The following is a 24,247-nucleotide window of genomic DNA, read 5'->3' as shown; positions in this document are numbered from 1 at the left end:
CAATGTTAACATCTTATATAACTATAGTACATGACCAAAACCAGGAAACTGATGTTGGCACAATATATATAGAACTCTTTTGGATTTCTTCAGTCACATATGCACTCATTTGTATGTGCACATGTGTATGTGTGTGTATGTGTGTGTGTGGCTGTAAACAATTTTATCATATTTATAACTTCCACTAACACAGTCAAGATGCTTATCTGTGCCATCACCACAAGACTCCTTCATGCTGTCTGTATAGGGACATACCTCCTGCGCTCTTACTACATCCTCAACCCTGGGCAACCACTAATCTGTTCTTCATCTCTATCATTATGTTACTTCACAAACGTCATATAAATTGAATTACACAATATGTACCCTTTTGAAGTTGGCTGCTTTCCACTCAGTATAATTTCGTTGGTGATCATTCAAATTGTTGCCTGTTTTAATAGTTTGTCTTTTTTTATTGCAAAGTCATATTCCATGTTGTGGATGTACCACAGTTGATTTAACCATTGTTAAACTGCATCGTTTCCAGGTCTGGCTATTACAGATAAAGCTGCTATGAATATTCATTTACATACAAGTTCCCGCATGAAAATAAGTTTTTATTTCTGTGGAATATATATCCAAGAGTGAAATCGCTGACTTGTATGTAAGCCCATTTTTAGTTTTAAAAGGAATTTGCAAAGCATTTTCCAGAGTGGCTGTACCATTTTACATTTTACCAGCAATGTGTGAGTGACCCAGTTTCTATCAGCATTTGGTGTTTTCATTATTTTTTATTTTAGCTATTTATCAGATCTTGTAAATGTTTTTTTGGATGTACACCTAAAATATTTAATTTTCTTTGGAGCAATTTTAAATGGTAATGTGTTTTTAATTTCAATTTCCATGTGTTCATTGGTAGTCTATAGAAATGCAATTGATTTTTGCATGTTAATCTTGTGTCCTGCAACCTATCTATACTCAGTAGTTCTGTGAGTTTTTGTCAAGGTTACTTGGAATGTTCTGTGTATATAGTCATGTTGTTTGCATATATAAATAGTTGTATTTCCTTTTTTTCCCAGTCTATGTACTTTTTTTTTTTCTTATTGCAATGGCTAGAACTTCTAGCACTGTGTTAAAAAAAAAAAAGTTGGTGAGAGTGAACATTCTAGCCTTGTCTCTCATCTTATAGAGAGAACAGTCAGTCTTTCACTACTAAGTATGATATAAGCTTTAAGATTTTTATGGAAGTTCCCCTCTATTTCCGTGCTGAGAGATTTTTTAAAAAAATATTTTATTTATTCATGAGAGAGAGAGAGGCAGAGACATAGGCAGAGGGAGAAGCAGGCTCCCCATGGGGAGCCTGATGCAAGACTCAATCCCAGGGCCCCAGGATCATGCCCTGAACCGAAGGCAGACACTCTACCACTGAGCCATCCATCCTTGAGAGATTTTTTTTTAAATCACAAATAAGTGAATTTTGTCAAATTTTTTCTCCATCAATTGATATGATCTATGGCTTTTCTTTTTTCACTTATTGATATGGCGGATTAAGTTGACTTTTCAATATTGAACTGGTCTTGCTTATCTGGATTAAATCCTACTTAGTCATGGCATATTATTATTTTTATACATTGTTGGATTATCTACTGTTTTGTATTCACCCTGGTATTTAATCTGATAAATGTAGACTCCAGAATGGTGCCTCTTTGTAAATAAGCAAAACCACATGCCATAACTGCTATTATTGGCATAAGTATACTTCTCCCTGGGAATGTGACCTGGTGCAGCCACTCTGGAAAACTGTGTGGAGTTTCCTCAAAGAGTTAGAAATAGATCTGCCCTACGACCCAGCAATTGCGCTGCTGGGGATTTACCCCAAAGATACAGATGCAATGAAATGCCGGGACACCTGCACCCCGATGTTTCTAGCAGCAATGTCCACAATAGCCAAACTGTGGAAGGAGCCTCGGTGTCCATCGAAAGATGAATGGATAAAGAAGATGTGGTCTAGGTATACAATGGAATATTCCTCAGCCATTAGAAATGACAAATACCCACCATTTGCTTCAACATGGATGGAACTGGAGGGTATTATGGTGAGTGAAATAAGTCAATCGGAGAAGGACAAACATTATATGGTCTCATGCATTTGTGGAATATAAAAAATAGTGAAAGGGAATAAAGGGGAAAGGAGAAAAAATGAGTGGGAAATATCAGAAAGGGAGACAGAACATGAGAGACTCCTAACTCTGGGAAACGAACTAGGGGTGGTGGAAGAGGAGGTGGGTGGGGAGTGGGGGTGACTGGGTGACGGGCACTGAGGGGGACACTTGATGGGATGAGCGCTGGGTGTTATTCTATATGTTGGCAAATTGAACACCAATAAAAAAATTTAAAAAATTAAAAAAGAATCTGGGTTAGAGTCCAGACTTCTCTGTTCAGAAGACAAAAAAAAAAAAAAAAAGTATACTTCTCCCTTAGCCCAGGTTCCCAGCTGCTATAGTACTGCATAAAGCCCACATATGTTTCCTTAGAACAGTTTCTCAACTTCGGTATTATGTACTTTTGGGGGTGAATAATTCTTTGCTGTGGAGAATGCCCTGTGCACTGTAGGATGTTTAGCAACATCCCTGGCCTCTAGCCACTAAATGCCAGTTGTAGCAATCAAAAGTGTCTCCAGACATTGCCAGAGGTACCCTTGTGTGGGGGGCTAGGTGGGGGGAATCACCCTCTCTCCTATTGAGAACTACAGCCATAATACATTTAGCTCCTCCTTATCCCTAGCTGGAGTGATGGGTTTTTTTTTTATCTTGGCCATTGAACAAGGAAGGGTAAGTGTATGGTTATGGATACTACAAAACGATCTGCCTTTTTAATAGTAATGATAAAATATATAACAACTTTTGAGCCTTTACTATGCCACTATGCTAAACATGTTACCTATATTATCTCTTCTAGTACTCAATGTTCAGTGAGGGAAGATGCTGGTAATATCCCCACTTTGCAGACTGAGGCATAAACGGCTCAATAACTTAACCAAGATCATACATTTCCTAAGTGGTGGAGCAGGTCTGTCTGACTCCAAACTTCATACTGCCCCTGAGATCTGCCTCTCTGCCACTAACTCCATCACTCACACCCCTCAGTGGACATAGAACATTTCCAGGCCCTAGTCTGAATGCCTAAGGCGCCCCCCCCATTCCAACCCCAACATATTGGGACTACCCACCACTGCCCAAATACTTTAAACCCCTAGGCCTTGACTCTGAGCTTTTCCCTTAGCCTGCCTGGCCCTTCCCTCTGTGCTAAACTGAAAGCTCAATTTTAACATCCAGCTCAGATGGCTGCTCGTTAGAACCTTCCCTGGCTATGTCAGTCATAATTTATGGCTCCTTTCTCAAGAGCAATAACATCTCTTCTCCAGTTAGCCTCATCTTCTGCTTATGCTAGAGATCTGTGACTACTTGGCCACTCCCTAGATCATGAGCTATTGGAGGCATTGTTCGGCTCAGACTTGATCTCCCAGTACCTGGCTGTGGGACTAATATTGTATCTGGAATTAGCTGATTACTAAATTCAGCGTGATTTCCTTTAGTAGAGCATGATGTCTATCCTCTAAGGAGTTGACTCACTGCATTTACTTTTTGTTTTCTATCAGTCTAACCAAGCACTTTCCTTGGTTTCACCCTATAGATTTGTTGAGGGATCTTGAGAAAATTCTAAAGGCTTGTCCTTTCCCAGCGGGGTCCTTGAGAAAGTTCTTGCTCTTTACTTGGTGAGACCTTCTGTGCCTCTCCTCAAGACAGAGCTATCAGAAGACCTTTAGAGGTCTTCTAAAGTATGTCTTTAGACACTGAAGTATGGGTTGTTGTCCAGCATCTGGGCCCAGATGCCCTCATAGGCTGGCATTTACCCATTCACCATGGGATTTCAGGATGGACCACCTGTTCTATACAAAACTAGCCACTGGCCTTGGGCAAATCACTCCATATCTCAAAACTTTATATACTTCATTTTTCTCAACTCTTATCTTTCAGAATCTCCATAATCTTCAGTCCAAAAGAGAATGTTCTTCCTCCCCAAGGCCTTGGGCTCTGCTTTTCTTCACCTGGGATGCTCATTTTGAGGTTCTAGCCATGGCCTAAGTCTTCCCCCCAAGACCTCACATGTCCCCTCCAGAGCATTGCTCCAGTTTTTGGAAGATACATTGGCCTTCTCTGTTAGGCCCTGATAAACCCCATGTGATGGTGCAGCTGTGCCGGCCCGGCCTCCCTCCATGGCCCTCCAAGTGAGCAGGCTTACAGCTCCTTTACCATTGTCTGGTGAATTCCAGTTGCCCTTCCATGCTGGAAATAGTTGTGAGCCCTCAATCCCACCCCTCCCGGTGCCCTCTAGCAATGCTCAAGGTTGCCGTGGTGCTCTTCAGGTCCAGCCTCAGAACTAGGCACAGGATCACAGGACTGGTTTGGGATTGAGAGCCCCAGGATTGCGCTGACTCCACCACCTCCCAGGATCCGGACCCTCTGGCTGTTAATACAACTTAGAATTATGGTGACACTCTTGGCCCATGAACTCATTAGACTAAGCCCTGTCAGTCCTCCTTGCTGCTGACCCTCCATCCCTGATGTCTTGTGTCTGCAGTTTGTCTCATGAACCCAAATGTAAGGCAAAATTGGGAGTCAGACTGCCTTGGGATTAAATCCCGGCCCTGCCACCTGTGAACTGGGTGACCTCACTTTAAATCACTAATTTAAGTTACAAGCCACTTAATTTATGTATGTCTCTGTCCCTCTGTCCCTCTGTCCCGGTACTTACCTTGCTGGGTTTTGTGAGGATTAAATGAGGCAAAATCTGTCCAGTGCTTGCCCCGCACCTGTCATACGGCAAGTGCCCCAGTGAGTGGTGGTAGCAAAGATGATTTTGGTCAGCTGTAAAGACACCCAGCCGGGAAGTCAAGAAACATGCGTCTCTGCCTTTCTTGGCCACTGTTACGCTGTGTAAGACTCAGGACGTTTGGAACCAGAGCCCCAGGGACTTGAGACTGAAGAATTTCCCTGAAAACCTTGGGATCGCCTACCGCTCAGTAGGCTGAGTCTTGATCCCAGAGCGCCCTCTGGTGGTTGGTACATGAAGGTGCAGGCTCGGGAAGACAAAGGGAAGGAGGGGCCTGTTGTGGGGGGTGGGGGAAGGTGGGCTGGGTGGAGACAGGCAACCCCATCCAGGAAAAGGAGAGCAAGTTGTGTTGTAGGGAGATAACCAAGCTGGGTGCAGGCCTGAATGTGGGTCTCCTCTTCTCCCCTGTGGGCCTTGGGATGAGGAACAGCAGGAATGAAGATGCACTACATCAGCATCTTCCACAGTTGATTTAGCAGACCCTGGACAGTCATTTTAAAAATCTGAATGTTGGGATGCCCGGTGGCTCAGCGGTTGAGTGTCTGCCTTTGGCTCAGGGTGTGATACTGGAGTCCTGGGATTGAGTCCCGCATTGGGCTCCCCGCAGGGAGCCTGCTTCTCTCTCTGTGTCTCTCATGAATAAATTTTTTTAAAAAAAATCTGAATGTTTATATGTTTTCATGTGTTCTAGAAAAGAACAGTAACTTTCAAATCCTTTAGTTTGTGGATATGTCATTTTAAGGTGAATAAAAATATTTTTTAAAAAAATTGGAATGCACTAAAAATTGTAAAGTGAATAATGATACAGGTGGTATTAGGCGAAAATCATAAAAGTGGCAAGCAAAAAAACAGAAATCTGGGCAACACTGGACTAGCTTAGATGTGATTTCCTGCACAGTTCTGATAAGCTAACCTTATCTACATACTATCTGGTATTTTTTTTTAATTTTCTTTTTTTTAATTTATGATAGTCACACACACAGAGAGAGAGAGAGAGAGGCAGAGACATAGGCAGAGGGAGAAGCAGGCTCCATGCACCAGGAGCCCGATGTGGGATTCAATCCGTGGTCTCCAGGATTGCGCCCTGGGCCAAAGGCAGGTATTATTCTCTAGTACAATGGTCACCATTTGTTGTTTATTGTTCTAAAAAAAAAAAAACAGAAAGCCAATTCATACCTGCCTGAGGCCACATTGGTGTGTGGCGGAGGGGGTTTGGAACCCAGTCTGTCAGGCTCCGGTGCCACGATGTACTCTGGTGCCCCCCCATGGATGTGCCTTCTCTGCCCACCTCTACTGGGAACTCAGCAGCAGGGCCTGGGCTTGCCAGTCTTGGTGTCACCTGCAAGCTCGTGTCACAGTTGCCCAGTGACATGCATATCCAGCTGGGCTGTGAAGTGAGCCCGTGGAGCCTCAGGCGTAGGCTGGCTCCGGACCCCAGGAGGGCTGGCTTCCCAAGACCTGTGCTATAAAGCTCACTCTCCCCTACCAGTGTCATGTGGTGCAGGGGGTGCTGGTGCAAGTCCTGAAGTCTTGCCCCAGGCCATTTATTTACTCACTTGCTGATTAGTGGACTTGCCCCTGATTTTGGGCAGTTGTGTTGGAATTAGAGATGTTTTTCCCTGAAAGTCCTGGGCCTTGCCCCCAGAGATTCTGATTTTGTATATCTGACGTTGGGGCTATATTTTAGCCATTTTGCTAGGTTTGGGAATCACAGTGCTTGATGACCTCAAGGGGGGGATCCCTTCTAGTCCTCATATTCCATGAACCTCAGCTTGGAGGGGCCCAGAGACCCTCAGGCCCTTCCCCTGACCCAAACTTAAACAGGATCAAGGACACTCCTGCGCCCGGGCGTGCCGCCCCCCCCCCCCCACTAGCTGAGCAGATCAGCAGCCCCACCCCCGGAGCATCCAGGCCCCTGCAGACTGAGAGCTCTGTAGTTACTGCGGGAGCTGAATCCAGGGCTCCAGAGCTGGCTGCTGCCACTGTGGTTGTTCCTCCTGTGTGTTGTGCCTCACGGGGTAAACAACCCCCACTGAGCCTCATGGTGGCCTCACCGGATAAACAGGATAAACATCACTCACTGAGCCCTGAATGGGGGGGGGGGGGGGTTGAGCAGCTGCCCCAAGTGCTAACACCTGAAAATCAGTACAGCAGGCCCCTCCCCCAGAAGACTAGACTAGCTAGACTGACAGGGGAAAAAACAAATTATTGACCAACGTCAAACAGGTAAGTGACAGATAAAATAACCGTAAAAAAGACACTTTATTATTAAAAAAACAACAACCAGTGATCAATGAAACCATGCATCCTGCCACTCACACACAGTCACACACACAGCTGTGAGCCACTCGCACGAATACGCCCTCACCCACACAGCTCCCTCTCGCCATAAGCAGCAACCCTGTGGGTGAGAGTCTCTATTGCTCTTCCTTTTGACTTTTGTCTCCAGAAGCAACACGAATGAAAAGTCAATGGACCAGAGAAAGGGATTGGTAAAGGAAGGGAGTGGCAAGGCCCACCAGAATTCTCTGGTCCCTGCCACTGTTGGCTACATATACTCTACACGTGTACACACATACTATACATGAGGTGCCCACATGTGCAGACACGTGCCCACATTGACCCTCCATGCATAGGGTTGAGTCACTGCAGGTAACACTTAGATTGGCAGGCATCTGAGATGGAGGGGCAGGAAAAGGCAGAGTGTCCAGCCTGGACACTTATGTCCAGCTCCACGCCTCTACCCTGCCCTGATGCCCTGAATGGGGAGTTCTTAGTTCCTTATGTCTAGGGAAGAAAAATCCCTTTGGGGCAACTCATCCAGGCAGCAAGATTGAAAAGTGCCTAAGAATTTTAAAAACAAAGAATTACGTCCTGCCTGCCTTTGGACCAAAGTGCTTGAGAAACTTGGGGTGAAGAACCCAGAGTTCCATGAGGTCTGCATTCTTTAACAAAGAAGGTTCAGGGCTGCATGAATCTTGGCAGGCCCTGGCTCGTGGAAAGTCATATGACTTAAAGAGGTGGAGCAAGTTCCTTGGACTCTGGATTCGTGGAGTGAGGCCTCAGGAGACTGAGGTCAAGTGGTGCTCCTCAGAAGCCCTTGTCGCCTTCATTCACATCGTGCCCCATGCCTAGCACAGTGCCTCACACAGAGCAGATGCTGCATTTACGTATGAATGAGGCAGGATGCACAGGTGCATTGCTCACCTCTCAGCCCCAAGAGGATACCTGTGGCCCTCCAGGGTCAGGTGACCCTGGACCTTGTCTCTGTAGCTGATGTAGTGATTGCCTGTCAGGGGTAGACCTGCCTCTGCCTCTGCCTCTGCCTCTGGAATGGATCTGTGGGCGGGTGTAAGAATGCTCCCTGACAGCTGCCTCCCTGGGGACAGAGAGAGGACAATCAGTGAGACAGACTGCCTCTTGCTGGTCCCAGGAATCAGTTTGTCCTGGTTTTCCACGGTTAACTGCTCTGTACATCCCCATTCTGCTGGAGGCCCTAGTGCTGTTTTTGGAGCTCTACCCTCAACTTCCCTCCATCCTCAGGGACTACCTGGGGGTCTGTAAGAGCACGTTTCAAGATATGGCAGCCTGGACTGGGTATGAGGGCTTCCTTCCCACTTTTCCAGCCATGCTCAACTCACTCCTGGAAGACAGGAGGAAGGTGCCAAGTCCTTGCCCTCCTACCTGCCTTCCTCTGAGGACAGCTAGAACATAACCTCCTCACAGCTCCCATAATCACTCTCCACCATGTCAGAGCCCTCATAGTTGGGGGGAGCCTGGGGCTGGCCCCGCCCTGTGGGATGCCCAGCCCCAACCTCACAGTCAGCATAAGAGGGTCCAGCTCGGCTGAGGCGCATACTCACCCCTTTGTAGCCCCCCTCTGCCAGGCAGGGCCCTCCCCCTCCCTGCTGGAACTGTGAGTGGTAGTAGCTGATGGCTGTGTACTCATTGAGACAGGGGGCCAGCAGGTGTTCCCGGGGACTGGGGGGCCGTGGGGGCATCAGATCTTCCAGGTTCTGGTTGCTATAACGGGGTGGGAGGGGTGCCCGCTTGTTTTCCAGCTCCAGTGGAAAGGGAAAGCCCCCATAGAGGCCACTTGGGTCCGGCATCACAGGTTGGATCTGGTGCTGGTGAGGCGATGGCGGCAGAGGGCCAGGGGTCATTTCAGTGTGGGGGTATTCCCAGCATTCCTTCCTGGAGTAAGTTGGGGGCCAGATCGTAGCTCCACCGGGGCACACTGAAAATGACAAGATAGAGACAAATGAGCTCCGAGTTTCCCTGGTGAAGGTTTCAGCAGGCCTTATCACTGCTATACATAATTCTGCATGTGGTACAAATGGGCAAAAGACTGGGTGGGTATGTGGCCATCTGTATGAGTTGTCTGTGGCAGCTTAGATTGATATCTAGAATTCAACAGGGCCAACGTCAAGGCCAGGGGTTTAACCCAAAGCCAGCTCAAATAGCACATCTGTACCAATGATCCAAGAGTCAGTGAATAAGGAAGAGTATGGATGACTCCATGCAACCCACTCGCCACTGCTAGAGACAGCAACTCCATCCCAACTCCTACCAATGACTTATGTCTCCTCAATTGAAGGAAACAGACACACATTTTGGACTGGGGGGGTGAGGGGTGATGGCATCTGTCACAGAGGGTGACTGCATGAGATGTGGCTTGGAAGATCAGAGACCAGGCATCCTTGGTCTTCGCCCTGTCCCTGCTACTGAATAGTTGCGTGAGTTAGAACAAGTTACTGTGTCTTTATGGGCCCTGATTACCCTATCAGCAAAAAGTTTATGAAAATACCTTTAAACTATTGGTGGATAAGCCAGAAAATATAAAGTGCTTTACAAATTCACCTCCTTTTTAGCCAAAGATGAGAGTGAGGTGAAGATCCCCCCTCTAGGTCAGTCAGGTCTAGCCCAGGGGGTGCCACACCTCCAGATTGGGTGATCAGAAGCTTAGACTACTACTCTTGCCTTTCCCAGAAAACCACAAAGGAACAGAAGCCCCACTTTCACCCCAGGTATCCCATTTACACCTAGCCAGGGTCTACAGGTTTCTGCCATAGATGTCAATCCTATGGAGTGAGTTGGAATTTAGAGGAGGAGTTCATGGTGCAGTGGTGCAATGAGCCACAGATTCTGAGTCCAGAGACGTGGCATCTGGTCCAGCCTACTAGTGCCCTGTGACCTTGAGCACATCCCTTCATATTCCATCCCAAGGGACTGGGCTGGATGGCGGCCTCACATAATGGAGTGTTTAGGTCTATCACCCTATTCTGTCAATTCCAGAGGCTGAGGGCCTCTGGCTATACTGACCCATCTCTTCACCCGACCATGTCCTCTTAATGATGGACTCATTGTCGGAGTGAGAAGGGGCCGCAGCTGGCGGGAGTCTGGGAGGCACACTGCAGACCACTGGCCGTTGCTTAGAGCTGGGTCCGAAAGTGACAAGTTCATTTGGAACCGAGGTCTTGCTGGGCTCCAGTTGGTTCAGGTTGGTGCAGGAGCTGGTGGTCAGCGGGTTGAGCTCGATGGCAGGCATAGTTTGGGTGTCCACACCAACACTCCTGGCCAGGAGGTCTGGGTCCTCCATGGCCACGGGCTTGTGGGACTTGCAACGGCGGCAGTAGAAGAGAAGCCCAGTGGTGCTTAAAATGATAAACAGTAGGGCCACTATGATGATCAGAATCTCCTGCTGCCCCCAGTCCCCCCTTGTGATCTCAGGGGTGACTAGACAGTGTCCTTCTGAGCAGCCCCTTGCTTCCATTTCACACCTGCAGAGACAGAGAAGGAGTCAGGGGGTTGAGTCGCTGTACTTCCCTTTCCATGTCCCCTCTCACAAAAATTTATGGACCCCTGCACTCAAGCCTACCTTCTCAGTTTTCAACCAAAAAAAAAGAACAAAAAGGCAGCAGATGATAACAATCACACATATCAACATCAGAGCCTTCCATCTTCCACCAGTAAGGTGTGGGAGTCAGTTACAACTTCATTCATGACCATTTGGAATCTAGGCTCTGGGCACATCTGTTATTTTTGATTCATAAGATTCAGGCATTGGCTATCCACTCCACCAGTGAGGTGAGGTTTCCAACCCCATGTATCAGCCCATTTGAGCCAGCTGTCCTCAGCAGTAATGCCAGAGTCCCTGCTGCAAGTCAGCAGCACCCAGCCATGGCAGCTGGACACCACCAGTGTTACCCACTGTTCTTCAGGAGGTCACAGAACCCAATGTGGTCCTGCACAGACCTTCCATTGGACAACCGTTCAGAGAGAGCACTTGGAATTGTCACCGTCAGCTTGGCATTCCATGGTGTAAGGCTCCTAGGAGGCTTCCGTGGCCAGTTTCATCTACTTTTGAGGGCTATTGGGAAAGGCTCCCCGCAGCCTGTTTGAGTCTCAGTGTCTACAATTTCACCACCAACACTTTGTCCTTTTGGGTTAGACATTGTCATTCCCAAGTTCCTCTTTTAAAATGCAAACACTACCACTTTCAGCCAGGACGTGTCCTGCCAGCACACCTACTGCAGAGTGAGGTGTGCGGTGGGGCCAGAATGCCAGGTGCTGAGGGAACGGACTTGGGTCATAAACACATGAGGGGATTTGGACAAGCCATTTCCTTCTCTAAGGGCTTCGTTTCCCCATCTGTAAGGTGAGTGAGTGGACTGTATCATTGGCTGTCTTATGCACAAGCTGACAGGAAGGGGAATCCCTTGGGAGCTTGTTATAGATAGAATCCCAGGTCTCATTCTTTGGAGATTCTGATATCGCTGGTCCAGAAATCTATTTTTCACAAGTATCCCTGATGATTTTTTAAAAGCTCCCAAACTGGAGGGTTATGAAAGCAGATAATCACCAAGCCTCTAGACCTCTGGGATTCTAGGGATCTAAGGATGCTTGCAGTCCCCCAGGCCAGCACACTATGGAGCACAGGTAGCTTGCAGCGGGGTTTGAGACCTACAGCAGTGTTTGTACCTGAAGGAGTCATTGTTCCCTGGCCACTTTCTGGGAAGTCACAGTCCAGAACCAGAGAATAAGAACTTCAGCCATTTTCAGACTTCAGCAAAAATCAGAAGTGCCTGAGGAGCTGATGAGAAGTGCAGATTCCCGGGCCCCAGCCTAATGAGTCTGACTCAGTAGGTTTAGAACAAGGCTTGGGAAATGTTCATAAGAACCCTCCTTCCCTGAGTGTTCTGGCGTAGGTGGCTGGAGGGAGAAGCCTCGGCACATGGGAAAAGCCAGATAGCCAGGTCGCTGGAGCACTCAGCTCCTGGTCTCCCATTGGCTTCTCTGGAGAGCAGAGTGCAGAGGTCATTTCCGAACAGTGCCCACCCAGGGTGAGGAGCCAATGGCAGGTGGCCCCTCTGCACTTACCTGTCTCCCATATAAGGGTGAGGGCAGTTACAGGAGGCACCTTCAGGAGATGAGATGCAAGTGCCACCTTCCAGGCAGGGCATGGACGTGCAGTTCTCTCTTCTTTGTTCACAGTGCCTTCCCGAAAACTGGGGGGGACACTTGCAGACATAGCCTGGGAGGGAGGGAAGAGCTTCAGGCAGCTGCAGGCTGAGAGGCCCTCTGGGACAGAGGGGAGGCCTCAGCATGTCTGCAGATCCGAGCGTCCATGTCTAGTTATTGAGAACCTCCTTCTGTCACAAGCACCCTGCAGAGCACTGCTGCCGGGCTGGATGGGAAGACGTGATCCCTGCCCTCAAATATATAGTCTACAGAGAACAGGCATCTACAGAATAGTAATGGAGCTCTACTTCATCATCCTACACGACACTTGTTTAGTGCTAGTCACCGTGCCAAGAATCTGCATGTATCGGCCCATTTGAGCCTCATGACCACTCTGCAATTGATTAATGTCATCCTCATTAGGGGACACATAGAAGTTGATGGCAGGTGAGGAGATGAGGCACAGAGAATGCATGACATTTGCTCAAGATTACCCAGCAAGGAAATGGCAAATATAGGATTCAAACCTATTGAACCACTTGTATATAGTATCAGTATATTACTAATTATCATAAAACAACAGAGCTTAGCAAGCCAAGGGAGAGTGGGGGTTGCAGGGCCAGGGAGGTGGGAGGGGCCGAAGCATCACTCTGAGCCAAATGCAGGAATTAGGAAACAGGACTCTATCTTAACAGCAAGGGGAAGCCACTTCAAGGTTTCCAAGCAGGAAAGTGACACTCTGAGATCTGCTTTGTATAAAGGTCACTCTGGTGCCCTGCTGGCAGGCGCAGGTGAAGGGAGAGAAAAGAGAACAGGGAGGCGGCCGGCCCGAGGGTGAGAGACGATAGCCACTTGGTAGTGCAGACAGACAGACGTGACGGGCCCCTTAGATATTTTGGAAATGACAATACTATTATCCAAGCCAAAATGAGAAAATGGGATCATGCCAAGTGTTGACAGAGATCTAGGATCCTCCCTCACTGCTGGTGGAAGTGCAGGCTGCTGTGGCCATGCTGAAGAGCAACATGGCCCTGAATGTAAATTTAAAATAATTATTTACATTCTCTGGGTATGTGAATTCCATCCCCGGCATGGTGTGTATGTGTGTGTGTGTGCGTGTGTGTGTATGTGTATGTGTGTGTGTGTAGGAAGTTCTCTTACAGTTCACAAGATACATATGAGGATATTCACACAGCATTGTTGATGGAGGTGGGATGTTAAAAAGATTGGGAGGTGGGATCGTTGAAAGATTTCCAGGGTGTTTGGTGCCAACTGAGTAGAGAGGGAAGATGGGACTGCACACCCATCGGTGTACCGAGCCACAATAAAAGCAACGACTATGAATCGTGGCTATGTGGACGGAAAAGTGTAAAAACTTATATGGCACCTATGTAATTAGAAATTCAAGCCTGTGTAAAGTCAGTAGTATACATTTTGCAAGAACTCATTTAAAAACTTTAAGTGTTTGCCTATGGGTTTGGGGAAGAGGGACGGCAGCTGAGTATAGATTAAAGGGGAATAAAAGAGAAGAACTTGGCACAGCCCAGGGATAACACTGAGGTGTGTGATGACCTCAGCCTGCAGCACCAGAGGTCCCTGATCATGCCTGTCCTCCATCCAAACAAGTAGAAAGTCAGTCCTGGTTGAGCGAGAGCAAAGCCTGCTGGCTTCCCTTAGTGTAAACCTAGTCCATCCCAATCCGTTACTCACGAGACAGTAGGGGGAAGAGAGAGACACTTGGATTTGGGGGGGGGGGCTTTCCCTTGAGATCTGCACCCCAAATGCACCTTAACACTTAACAGCCATGTGCCCTTGGGCAAGTTCCTTCCCCGATCTGGGTTTCCTTACACAGCCCAGCAGTTGCCTGTGCTGTAAAATGGAGCCATCCATGGCTTTCTTCAACCCCTCTCTCCCTCATGGGGCTGTGCTGGAGGAATATACTTTGTAAACTCTTCAGTGATATGTGATCGCTAGTTCAACAGGCTGGGGTCATCTGAGGCGCCTCCTGGGATAAGCCGTGGAGCCATTTCCAGCACCTTACCTGCCCCTCGGGTCTGCGAGCACTTGCCGCCGTTGAGGCACGGGTTTTGGCTGCAGTCCTCACTGTGCCAGCAGCACTGGGTCAGGGCCTGCCTCTCTAGCAAGCCTGATGCCCTCTTGCCATGGACCAGCAGCTGCAGCGCCTCTCCGTTGATCATGACCGCATCCAGGCAGCCTTCAAAACCCTGGGACACAACCGGGGAAGAATGCAGGAGAACAAGGCCACCCAGAAAGAGGTCTCCTTCAGGCCTGAGACCCTGGCAGTTCTCTGGGAGCGCAAGGGAGGTATTGCCTGAGCCATCAACCAACAGGCGAATGGAAGTGCCTGTCTCCGCCACCACAATGGAGTGCCACTCTTGGTCATTCACGTGGAGCCAGGAGGATAGATTTCCATGGAAACCACCTGGGCAATGGTATTCCAGCTGTAGGACTCCGTTGACCAGCTGCAAAGAAAACCCAGATGGCCATGAGCAAAGCCAAGAAGTCCTTGTAAAAAGCACTGCTAACAGGCTGAGGGTGCAAAGAATGTTGGTTATATTTTTATGGATGAGAGAGGCAGTATTTGGTGATTTTCAAGGCTGTTTTAAACATTGTCTTTGTAGAGTATGAAAGCCCTCAATGCCTATCTATGGTCTCATTTGGTCCTTACCACACTCCATGGAATGGTCTGGAGGGATGCCATCTGCGTTTCACAGATGAGGAAACCGAGACCCAGAGAAGCCTTGCTGACCGAGACTATGTCTTTTGGATTCTTCTACAAAGCCTCTCCTATGTTCTGCACTCCTCAAAGTTGGCCCTCAAGAACCAAACAGAAAACCTCCCTCACTCCTGTTCTCTTATTCAACAGTTCTGCGGTTCTCAAAGTGGGTCTTCAAGACTTTTCCAGAGGACCCACAAGGGGACACCATTTTTACACAATAATCCTAAAAAATTATTTGCCTTTTCTACTCTCATTCTGTCACAAATATACAGTGATTTCCAGACATGTGCTATCAAAACAGATGAATGCAGATGTAAAAATGAAAATCCAGCTATCTACTATAAAGCTATACATAAGAGGGATTTGCAAAAATGTAAAACGGTGCCACTCTGCTTTTTTCCTAATTTTGGACAATGTAATTATTGTTCACAATCATATGATATTTATGTTAACATATAATAGGTTTCTTGCTATTTTTAAATAAATTAATAAAGATTTTAACATTTCTCAGTTTTAATTTCTTTTTTTTTTTAAGATTTTATGTATTTATTCATGAGAGACAGAGAGAGAGAGGGGGGCAGAGACATAGGCAGAGGGAGAAGCAGGCTCCTTGCAGGGAGCCTGATGTGGGACTCCATCCCCAGACCCCGGATCACGCCCTGAGCCAAAGGTAGATGCTCATCCGCTGAACCACCCAGGCATCCCATCTCAGTTTTAATTTCTAATACTGGAAAAATTCATAGCTCTAACCCACAAAAACAAAACTTCCCTAGATCTTCAATTATTTTTAAGAGTCCTGAAATCTTAAAAAGTCCTGAAAACCAAGAAGTCTGAGAACCGCTGGCTTATATCTTTTTAGTTTCCCTCACCCTAAGTGGTGCCTGATTATGGCGCCATCTTCCTTGGTTTACTCTCCCAGATGACTATTTTCACAACTTTTCTCTCTTCAGACCCTTGATGCTCCCCTCCCCATCCTTGCTCTCAGCAATCAAATGGGAACTTGCAGGCACTCTGACCATCACATCTATCGACCTTGGTGGAAGCCAGTCTCTCCATTCAGGTACTAGGTCCCACCCTGGTGCCTCAAGGATGAATTTCCATTGACTCTCCTTTTTCTTCCCTATATCTTTGTTCATTCTCTACTGTACATTCCAGTCATCACACAAATATGCTTTTATTGCTCTAATCTTTAAAAAAATTGTCTTGAACCCACTTCTCCCCCTAGATAAGACCTTCTTCCTTTGCTGTCTCTTTGCAGCAAAATTATACACACACACACACACACACACACACCATGATACTGAAACCACTGGTGTCAGAGTATTCAGTAACCTCTGTGTTGCCAAATCCATGAGTAATATCACTACCCATCTCACTTGACCTCTCAGCAGTATGTTATCAGCTGGTCACTCCTTCCTTCATGATGCATGTTCTTCATTCAGTTTCCTGGATACAATACTCTCGGTTTTCCTCCAACATCACTGGTTGCACATTTTCAGTCTCCTTTGTTGGATCCTTCTCTTTCCCCAGACATCTCAATTTGGAGTGTCATAAGGATGAATCCTTGGTCTACTCTTTTTTCAATCTACATCCTTTGGTGATCTCATCCAGTTTCACAGCTTTCAATACTAAGTATTTGCTGAAGGCTCCCAGATCTTCATCTCTATCCCAGACCTTTCCTACAGACACTAGACTTGTTTATCCAGCTCCACTTGGAAGTCTAATAGGCATCTCATACTTACATCTCCAAAACTGAAATTCTGATCATCCCTCAAATTCAGATCATCCCTCTGCTCTACCCATATCCTTCCCCGGCTCTGTTGGCAACAACTCCATTCCAATTATTCAGGCCCACATATTACTCCTTGCTTTCTCTCCCAGCCCTCATTCATTAGGAAATCCTGTTGGTTTTACTTTCAAAAGTCTCTCCAAAATCTGAACTCTTCTTCCCAGTTCACTGTCATTACCCTGATCTAGACCACTACTCTCACTTGAATTATTGCAATAGCCTCTTGGCTGGATCTCTCTGCTTTTATCCTTGTTTCTCTAAAGTTGTTTATCAACACAGGAGCCATATGACCTTTTTGAATATGTCACATCATGTCAATTCTCTGCTCAGACCTTCTCATGCCTTCCATTTTGCTCAGAATAAAAGCCAAAGTCCTTCAATGGCCTATGAGAACTTGAGGCCTATGATCTCAACTCCTACTACTATTCTCTCCCTTACTTTTTTTACTCAAGCCATATACACATCTGAACTGTTCCTTGAACATGCTAAGCATTCTTCTACCAAAATGTTTTTGCATTGTTATTCCCTCTCCCTAGAATGCTGTTCCTCCAGATGTCTACCTAGCTAATTCCCTTATCCCCTTCATATTATGGTGCAATTACCAACTCAGTGAAGACTTCCCTGGTTATCTTACTTAAAATTGCAAGTCCCTACAGTGCTGATACCCCTTAACTTTTTAAAGTTAAGATTCATTCATTCATTCATTCATTCATTCATTCATTCATGAGAGACACGGAGAGAGAGAGGCAAAGACATAGGCAGAGGGAGAACCAGGCTCTCCTTGGGAAGCCTGCTGTGGGACTCGATCCCAGGACCCCAGGATTACACCCTGAACCAAAGGCAGATGCTCAACCACTGAGCCACCCAGGTGCCCTGCCCCTTAACCTTTTTTTAAGCCAAAGCATACCACATTTGGACAAACTATAATTTTCTGAGTTATTATGTTTATGTTTATTGTCAGTCTTCCCCTTGTAGGGGTGAAAGCTCTAAGAGACCATTAGAAAGGAAATTCATTTTTATTCCATGTGATCCCATATAACTTAATGCTGGGGTTTGTATTCTTGAGCACCCCAGTGGTAGCCAGCCTCCCACTCATCTTGGAAAATGCTGGTCTGTTACTCAGCAAAAGTGATAAAACAACAACAGCACACCATGGCTAAGTGGCCTCCCATTTCTCCATCTTCAGAAGCTCTCTCTCCTCCCACAGAGCAGTCCAACCTCTGGTTGTTTTTTGGATATATATTTCCATTTGAGGGGGGCTTTGGACATCACAACTGGAAAGTCTTGTGTCTTAACCCAATAGTCACACCAGCATCCCTGAAAACTATGCAGGGTTTTCTTTGCCAGAAACTGGACTTCTTGGCTGTTCCTGAGGTTGTCCCTACCTCCCTAGCCTGGCACACCCACATGAAATCTCTCAGGCTGGCAGTGCCTTACCTTCAGGGAGACATACACTGTCTCATTGCTGAACAGGAGAATAGCCTGTGATTGGAGTGTTTTCAGGCGGAAATGGATGTGCCAGTTCTGTGCCTCTGGAAGATTGTACCGCCCAAAGCTTTGTCCACTGAATCTTGTGGCAGTACCTGTAGAAGCAACCGGAGATGTCAGCTCCACATGAAGAGGTCTCCACAGAATCTTCAAACCAACTTTGTCTCATTCGACCCTTGGGTCATATTGCTCACATTTTATAGATGAAGAAGTGAGGCTTCTTGGGGGTCAGGGGGAGGTACCTGGCCAGGGTCACTGCAGCTAGACAGAGGCCATGACCCTGCACACCTTCTTTTGGCCCCAGAGCCCCTTGCCTTGGGTCCTAGCTTGAGTCTGGAACTACAAGCTCAAACCATTAAGAAAGCAAGAATCAAGCCAGAAATGTACCCAATTAAACATGTAAAAATCAAAATTTCTATCCTCCATAGTTTCTGTGTTATTTCTGATATCACTGGGGGAAGAAGGAGGAAGAATGGAGAGGATTCTGTATATATGTGTGATTTCAGGACTACCATAAAGGTCATTTGCCTCAAGATCTCCCTTTCATTATTAGGAGTGTAACTGTTTGAGAAGATGTAACCAGATAAAATACTGCTGAGAGGTTGAGAGTCACTGTAACCAAAGAAGGGGGGTAAACTTCTATGAAGTCCTGTATGTGCACCACCCTGTAGCAATTGCTAGCGCATAGTTGCAGAGACAGGAGTCTCCTCTTAAACTTGACTTTCTCCAGTTTATTTGACCATGGGACCCTCTTATGTGGACCACCTCTTCAAAGTTCTCAGAAATGGCATTCTGTAGACCCACTTTGAGAAATGCTGTGTTATATATATCAAACAGTACCCTCCCCAGAAGTGAGTCCAGTTGTTAAATCCCTAAAACTTCAGTGTGAATAAGCTCATCAGTGGACAGGCAAGGAGAAGAGTTGTATAGGCCTCAGATGTCCCAGATTGTTGAAGAGAGGGAGCAAAAGCCATGAGGAAAAGAAAGAACCATGAAGCCTGAGGCACATGGGATTTCAAGATCCTGAGTCTGTCATCCCTTAGGTCTAAAACTCTCTGCTGCTAGCAATTCTATTGTAGTAGGTCATTAATAGATGGGATATTGAAGATGATCTAGATTATCTAGGAATTCCCAGACTTGGCTAAATATCAGGATCAGCTAGAGAGTTTTATTTATTTTTTTAATAATAAATTTATTTTTTTATTGGTGTTCAATTTGCCAACATACAGAATAACACCCAGTGCTCATCTAATACAGAATGCCAGACTCTACCCTCAGAGATTATGACTCAGTAGTTCTGGAAGCACACATGGATCTGTATTTTTAAAATCTCCCCACAATGGGTGTGGTGACTGGAAGAGAGACCAAAGGGGGCTTCTGAGAAGCTAGTCATGTTGTGATCCTTGTATCAGTGCCAGTTACATGGGTGTATTTGGCTTGTGAAAAATAGTTGAGCTGTACACTATGGGACATGGACCCTTCTGTATGCTGTATTTCACCAAAATGTTAATTGCCTGAGACGCTGGTTAAAAATGACAATTCCAAGGAGAGAGAGAGAGAGAGAGAGAGAGAAACCAAGAAACAGACTCTTAACTATAGGGAATAAACTAATGGTTTACCAGAGGGGAGTGGATGGGGTTGGGTGAACCAGGTGAAGAGATTAAGAGTACACTTATGACAAACACTGAATAATGTACAGAATTGTTAATCACCATATTGTACACCTAAAACTAATACAACACTGTATGTTAACTATACTGGAATTAAAATAAAAACTTAATAAAAGATGCCAATTCTAGGCCTCACACAAGACTTTCTAAATAATACACTCTGGAAATGACACCCAGGAGCACATCTCTTTAAAACCACATTCCCCAGTGGAATATCATTCAGCCATCAGAAGAGAAAAATACCAACATGGATGGAACTGGGGGGTATTATGTTGAGTAAAATAAGTCAAACAGAGAAGGACAATCATCATATGGTTTCACTCATACATGGAATATAAGAAATAGTGAGAGGGATATTAAGGGAAAGGAGGGGAACTGAGTGGGAAAATTAGAGAGGGAGACAAACCATGAGAGACTCCTAGCTCTGGGAAACAAAGGGTTGTGGAAGGAGAAGTGGGTAGAGAGATGGGGTGACTGGGTGGTGGACACTGAGGGGGGCACTTAATGAGGTGAGCACTGACTGTTACACTATATGTTGGAAAATTGAATTTAAATTTAGAAAATGTAAAAAAACAAAACAAAAAACAAACCACACTCCCCAGATGATTATACATAAGCATGAATTTTAGAACCTCTGGTGTCTGGTGCCAGGTGACCAAGAGAGAACCTTTGGCTATCACAGTTCCCCTTGCAGGTAACTCTGGAGCAAGAGACACAGAAGGGAAGCACACTTGACCTCCCAGTCCCCCACCTCCCCACCTCCACCCCATACACACACACACACACACACACCCCAAGAGTAGCATACCCAGCTTCAATACAGTGGGACCTGGAGAAAGTCCACAAATCTTTAGAGTAAGAATTTCCCCAATGCAAACAGGGGGAACCCATAAAGGGCAGGCCAGACCAGGCAGGGGGTGATGGTGACCTGGAAGCAACATCATTTTCCTTTTGCCAATACTCCTGAGCTGGTCCAGAGCATGGATTCTTGATGCCAGGGGTGCTGGGGTGAGTCTTATCTGAAAACTGACTTTCTGTAGAGCGCGGTGAAGAGCTCAGGCTTTGAGTGGGACACATGGGTATTTAAATAACCAGCCCTTCAGTGGAGGCTGTGTGGTTTCAAGTAAACCAATACAGTCCCCATCCCTCAGTTTCAACTGTAGTTTGAACTAATGACCCTGCTATGTAGGGTGTTGGTGACAGTCAGTTTAGGTAACATCTACACAGTGCCTGGCACATAGCAGAGTCCTTCTAGCAACAACTGCTACCACATGAATAACAACCATCATCGACAGGGTGCTTATGGGCCAGAAAAAGGCTAAGTGCTTTTATATCCATTAAGTAATTTACTTTCCAAACCCACTCCAGAAGGCAGGTGATAATATTTTCATTATTTTCTAGATGAGAAACAACAGCTCAGAAAACTTATTAGCCCACCCAAGATTACACAGCTAGTAAGAGATGGAGCTGGAGTTAAAACCTGAGCTGCCTAATTTAAGTCTTGAGGTTAATAGCCACCAGGCTGTAGTAATAATGGTAATATTATTAGTGACTCATCTTAGTGACCACTTTCTCTGTATCAGGCACTTTTCTAAGCAAGCCCTTGATGTTTAATACTCATTTAATCTCTATAATAGCACAAAGGCAGGGAGAAGCTAAATAATTTTCCTAAGGTCAGTCGGCTAGCGAGCGGCAGAGCTGGGATTTAAACCCAGGCAGTCTATGGGACGCCTGGGTGGCTCAGCAGTTGAGAGTCTGCCTTTGGCTCAGGGTATGATCCTGGAGTCCCGGGATTGAGTCTCACATTGGGCTCCCTGCATGGAGCCTGCTTCCTCCCCTGCCTGTGTCTCTGCCTCTTTCTCTCTGTGTGTCTCTCATTCATGAGTAAATAAATAAAATCTTTAAAAATAAAAAAATTTAAAAACCCAGGCAGTCTGATGCCTGTGCTTTCAGCCATCATGGTAACTGCCTCTTGTATCCTCTTTTTTTTTTTTTTTTTTTTTTTGAGAGAGAGAGAGAGAATGAGAACACAAGCAAGGGGGGAGGGGTTGAAGGAGAAGCAGACTCCCTGCTGAGCAGGGAGCCCAGTGCGGGACTTGATCCCAGGACCCTGAGATCATGACCAGAGCTGAAGGCAGACGTTTAACCAACTGAGCTAGCCAGGTGCCCTGTCTCTTGTGGCCTTACTGTTATTTTCAAAACACTGCAAAAGGGTCAAGAATAGGATGTCATCCCATGACTAGATTTTGGGAGGACACTACCTATTCCATGGTGGCCTGTGGCCTTTTGCCTCGCTAAAACCCCCCTCTAACTGCCCCACAGGGCTTCCCTGGGATCTCTATTTCTAGAGTCAGTCTGGCTGAGCCCTACAGTACTGATTGTCCTGGGGAAGCCTGTTCCTCACCATTGCAGGAGCAGCTCCTCTCCAGGCGGTGCCGCGGGGTCAGGATACTGAGCCTGGCTGTGCTGTATGTGGGCCCCACCCTGGGGTCCAGGTGCACCGTCGCTTGGCACATTTGATTCTGGCAGCTGGGGCCCTGGCAGGGCACCACCGGCATGGCTGACCTCATCTGAATTCCCACCGAGTGCTCCATCTCCTTGGCTGAGTGAGAGATGATGGATGCCAATTCCTGGAGCTTGTAGAAGGTTCCAGAATGTCCCTCAAAGACCAGGAGCACATCCACCCCAGCTGTGGCCTCTGCAGGCTGAAGGCTGGCCAGGTGGATATTAGCTCGTTTAATGTCCAGTTTGTTGCTGAGGAACCTCTGCAGGTTCCTCCAGTGGTCACTCACCAGCTCCTCTGGGGTAAGCTGGTGGAAGCCCATCCACATGGCCTGTTGCAAAGCCTCCTGCCCCACATGCCACACATGGACGTGGACCCCAGCAGTGGCGGCAAAGGTCCCATCACTGACTGTGACGTTGAATGCATAGCGGCCACGAGGCAGGCCCTGGGCTGCAATAATCTTGCCATCAGGTGCACCCACTGAGAAGTGCCTGGTCAGGGTCTCCTCTCCTGCCAGGCTGTAGGTCAGTGTGTCCTGTGGGTCTCGGTCTGTGGCATGGATTTTGCCCACCATGCCACCCTGGAACTCCTCCTCCCCAATAGTGATGAAGATCTCCAGTGGGAGGGTGGAGGGTGGATAGTGGCTCTGCTCTGTCACATGGACTCTGACAGACGTTGAAGACGAGAGGGGAGGGATGCCGCTGTCTGACACCTGTGGGCAAAACAAGCACTGCCATTACTATAGGACTGTAGCTCTCTGTCGCTCAGACAAGGCTGGGCCTCCTTGGGCAGCCATGTCTCTGTGTTTGAGGGCAGACTCAACATAATTATCACAATAAAAAAAGAGAACAATAACTGCAAAACACAGAAGGTTTTGTGGAGGGAGTTATATCCCATACCACACAGTAAGACTTAACTCCATTTGCTCATCTGACAGCTCTCTGAGCCTCTTCCTAAATCTCTCCAGCCACTCACACTTATGCCTTCTTCTTCTCCAGTGTCCCTCATTCTATCTCTTTCCTTAGGTGAGTCATCAAATGTCTCTTCAAAATTCCTGTACACATCCTTCATGACTCCTGCCAGCCTAAGAAGGTTCTCTTTGGAATCTCCCCTTACTATGTGATTGGGGTCAGGGTGGGCATTTCTTCCTCAGACCAGTCAACAAATACTGAGTACTTTCAATAGGCCAAGCCCTCTGCTGTGATCAGGAGAAAAGAGACCATAAATATGTTATTAACTAAACAAGAGAATGTCAGACATAGATAAAGTTCTGTGAAGGAGATAAATGGAGCATGGGACAGAAGTCTGAAGAGTGAAAGGGACCTAACTCAGATCAGGTGGGAGGGGAGTTGTCTCGAGGAGTTGACATTTGAATTGAGTCCTAAGGGATGAGAAGAGGTAAGGAGAGGAGGTGCTAAAGGGAACAGCAAGTGTCAAGCCTTGGAGTGGAAAGAATGTGGTGAGCTCTATCAAGCAAGAAAGGGCCATAGCTGCTGGAGCCAGTGGGCTGGGCCAAGGGCCAGAGGAGGGTGCGAAGGAGGCCGCCTGGTCACTGATAGGCTGAGGAGCACAAGGTCGGGTTTTATGTCAGAGCCATGAAAAGACATTGAAGGTTTTAACAAGGCTGTGCTATGACCTCAGTGAAGCAAAAAGAATGTAAATAAAAAATGCCTTTTCCTTTGATATTTCGCCAAGCATCCCTGCAACTTTCTGTCCAGATTAGC

General features: G+C 46.8%; 2 protein-coding genes across 2 annotated transcripts in view; one reads left to right on the top strand and one right to left on the bottom strand.

Annotated features, from left to right (window-relative positions):
* The window catches only part of SLC36A1 (solute carrier family 36 member 1), a 77,048-nt gene extending 61,465 nt beyond the window's left edge, over positions 1–15,583 (top strand). Inside the window, exon 11 of the mRNA XM_049109226.1 lies at positions 14,316–15,583. Coding sequence (XP_048965183.1) covers positions 14,316–14,347 — 32 coding nt within the window. The 3' untranslated portion in view covers positions 14,348–15,583. The remainder of the gene's footprint in view (positions 1–14,315) is intronic.
* The window catches only part of FAT2 (FAT atypical cadherin 2), an 80,918-nt gene continuing 63,786 nt past the window's right edge, over positions 7,116–24,247 (bottom strand). The window contains exons 19-24 of the mRNA XM_025435257.3: positions 22,425–23,235; positions 18,300–18,445; positions 14,375–14,816; positions 12,253–12,406; positions 10,195–10,652; positions 7,116–9,109 (exon numbers count right to left, since the gene is read on the bottom strand). Of these exons, the coding sequence (XP_025291042.1) occupies positions 8,577–9,109; positions 10,195–10,652; positions 12,253–12,406; positions 14,375–14,816; positions 18,300–18,445; positions 22,425–23,235 (2,544 nt within the window). The 3' untranslated portion in view covers positions 7,116–8,576. The remainder of the gene's footprint in view (positions 9,110–10,194; positions 10,653–12,252; positions 12,407–14,374; positions 14,817–18,299; positions 18,446–22,424; positions 23,236–24,247) is intronic.

The sequence above is a fragment of the Canis lupus genome, chromosome 4 (assembly GCF_003254725.2).
Source record: "Canis lupus dingo isolate Sandy chromosome 4, ASM325472v2, whole genome shotgun sequence".
Classification (NCBI taxonomy): domain Eukaryota; kingdom Metazoa; phylum Chordata; class Mammalia; order Carnivora; family Canidae; genus Canis; species Canis lupus.
The sequence above is the reverse complement of the archived record's forward strand: the minus strand, read 5'-3'. Positions and strand labels throughout refer to the sequence as shown.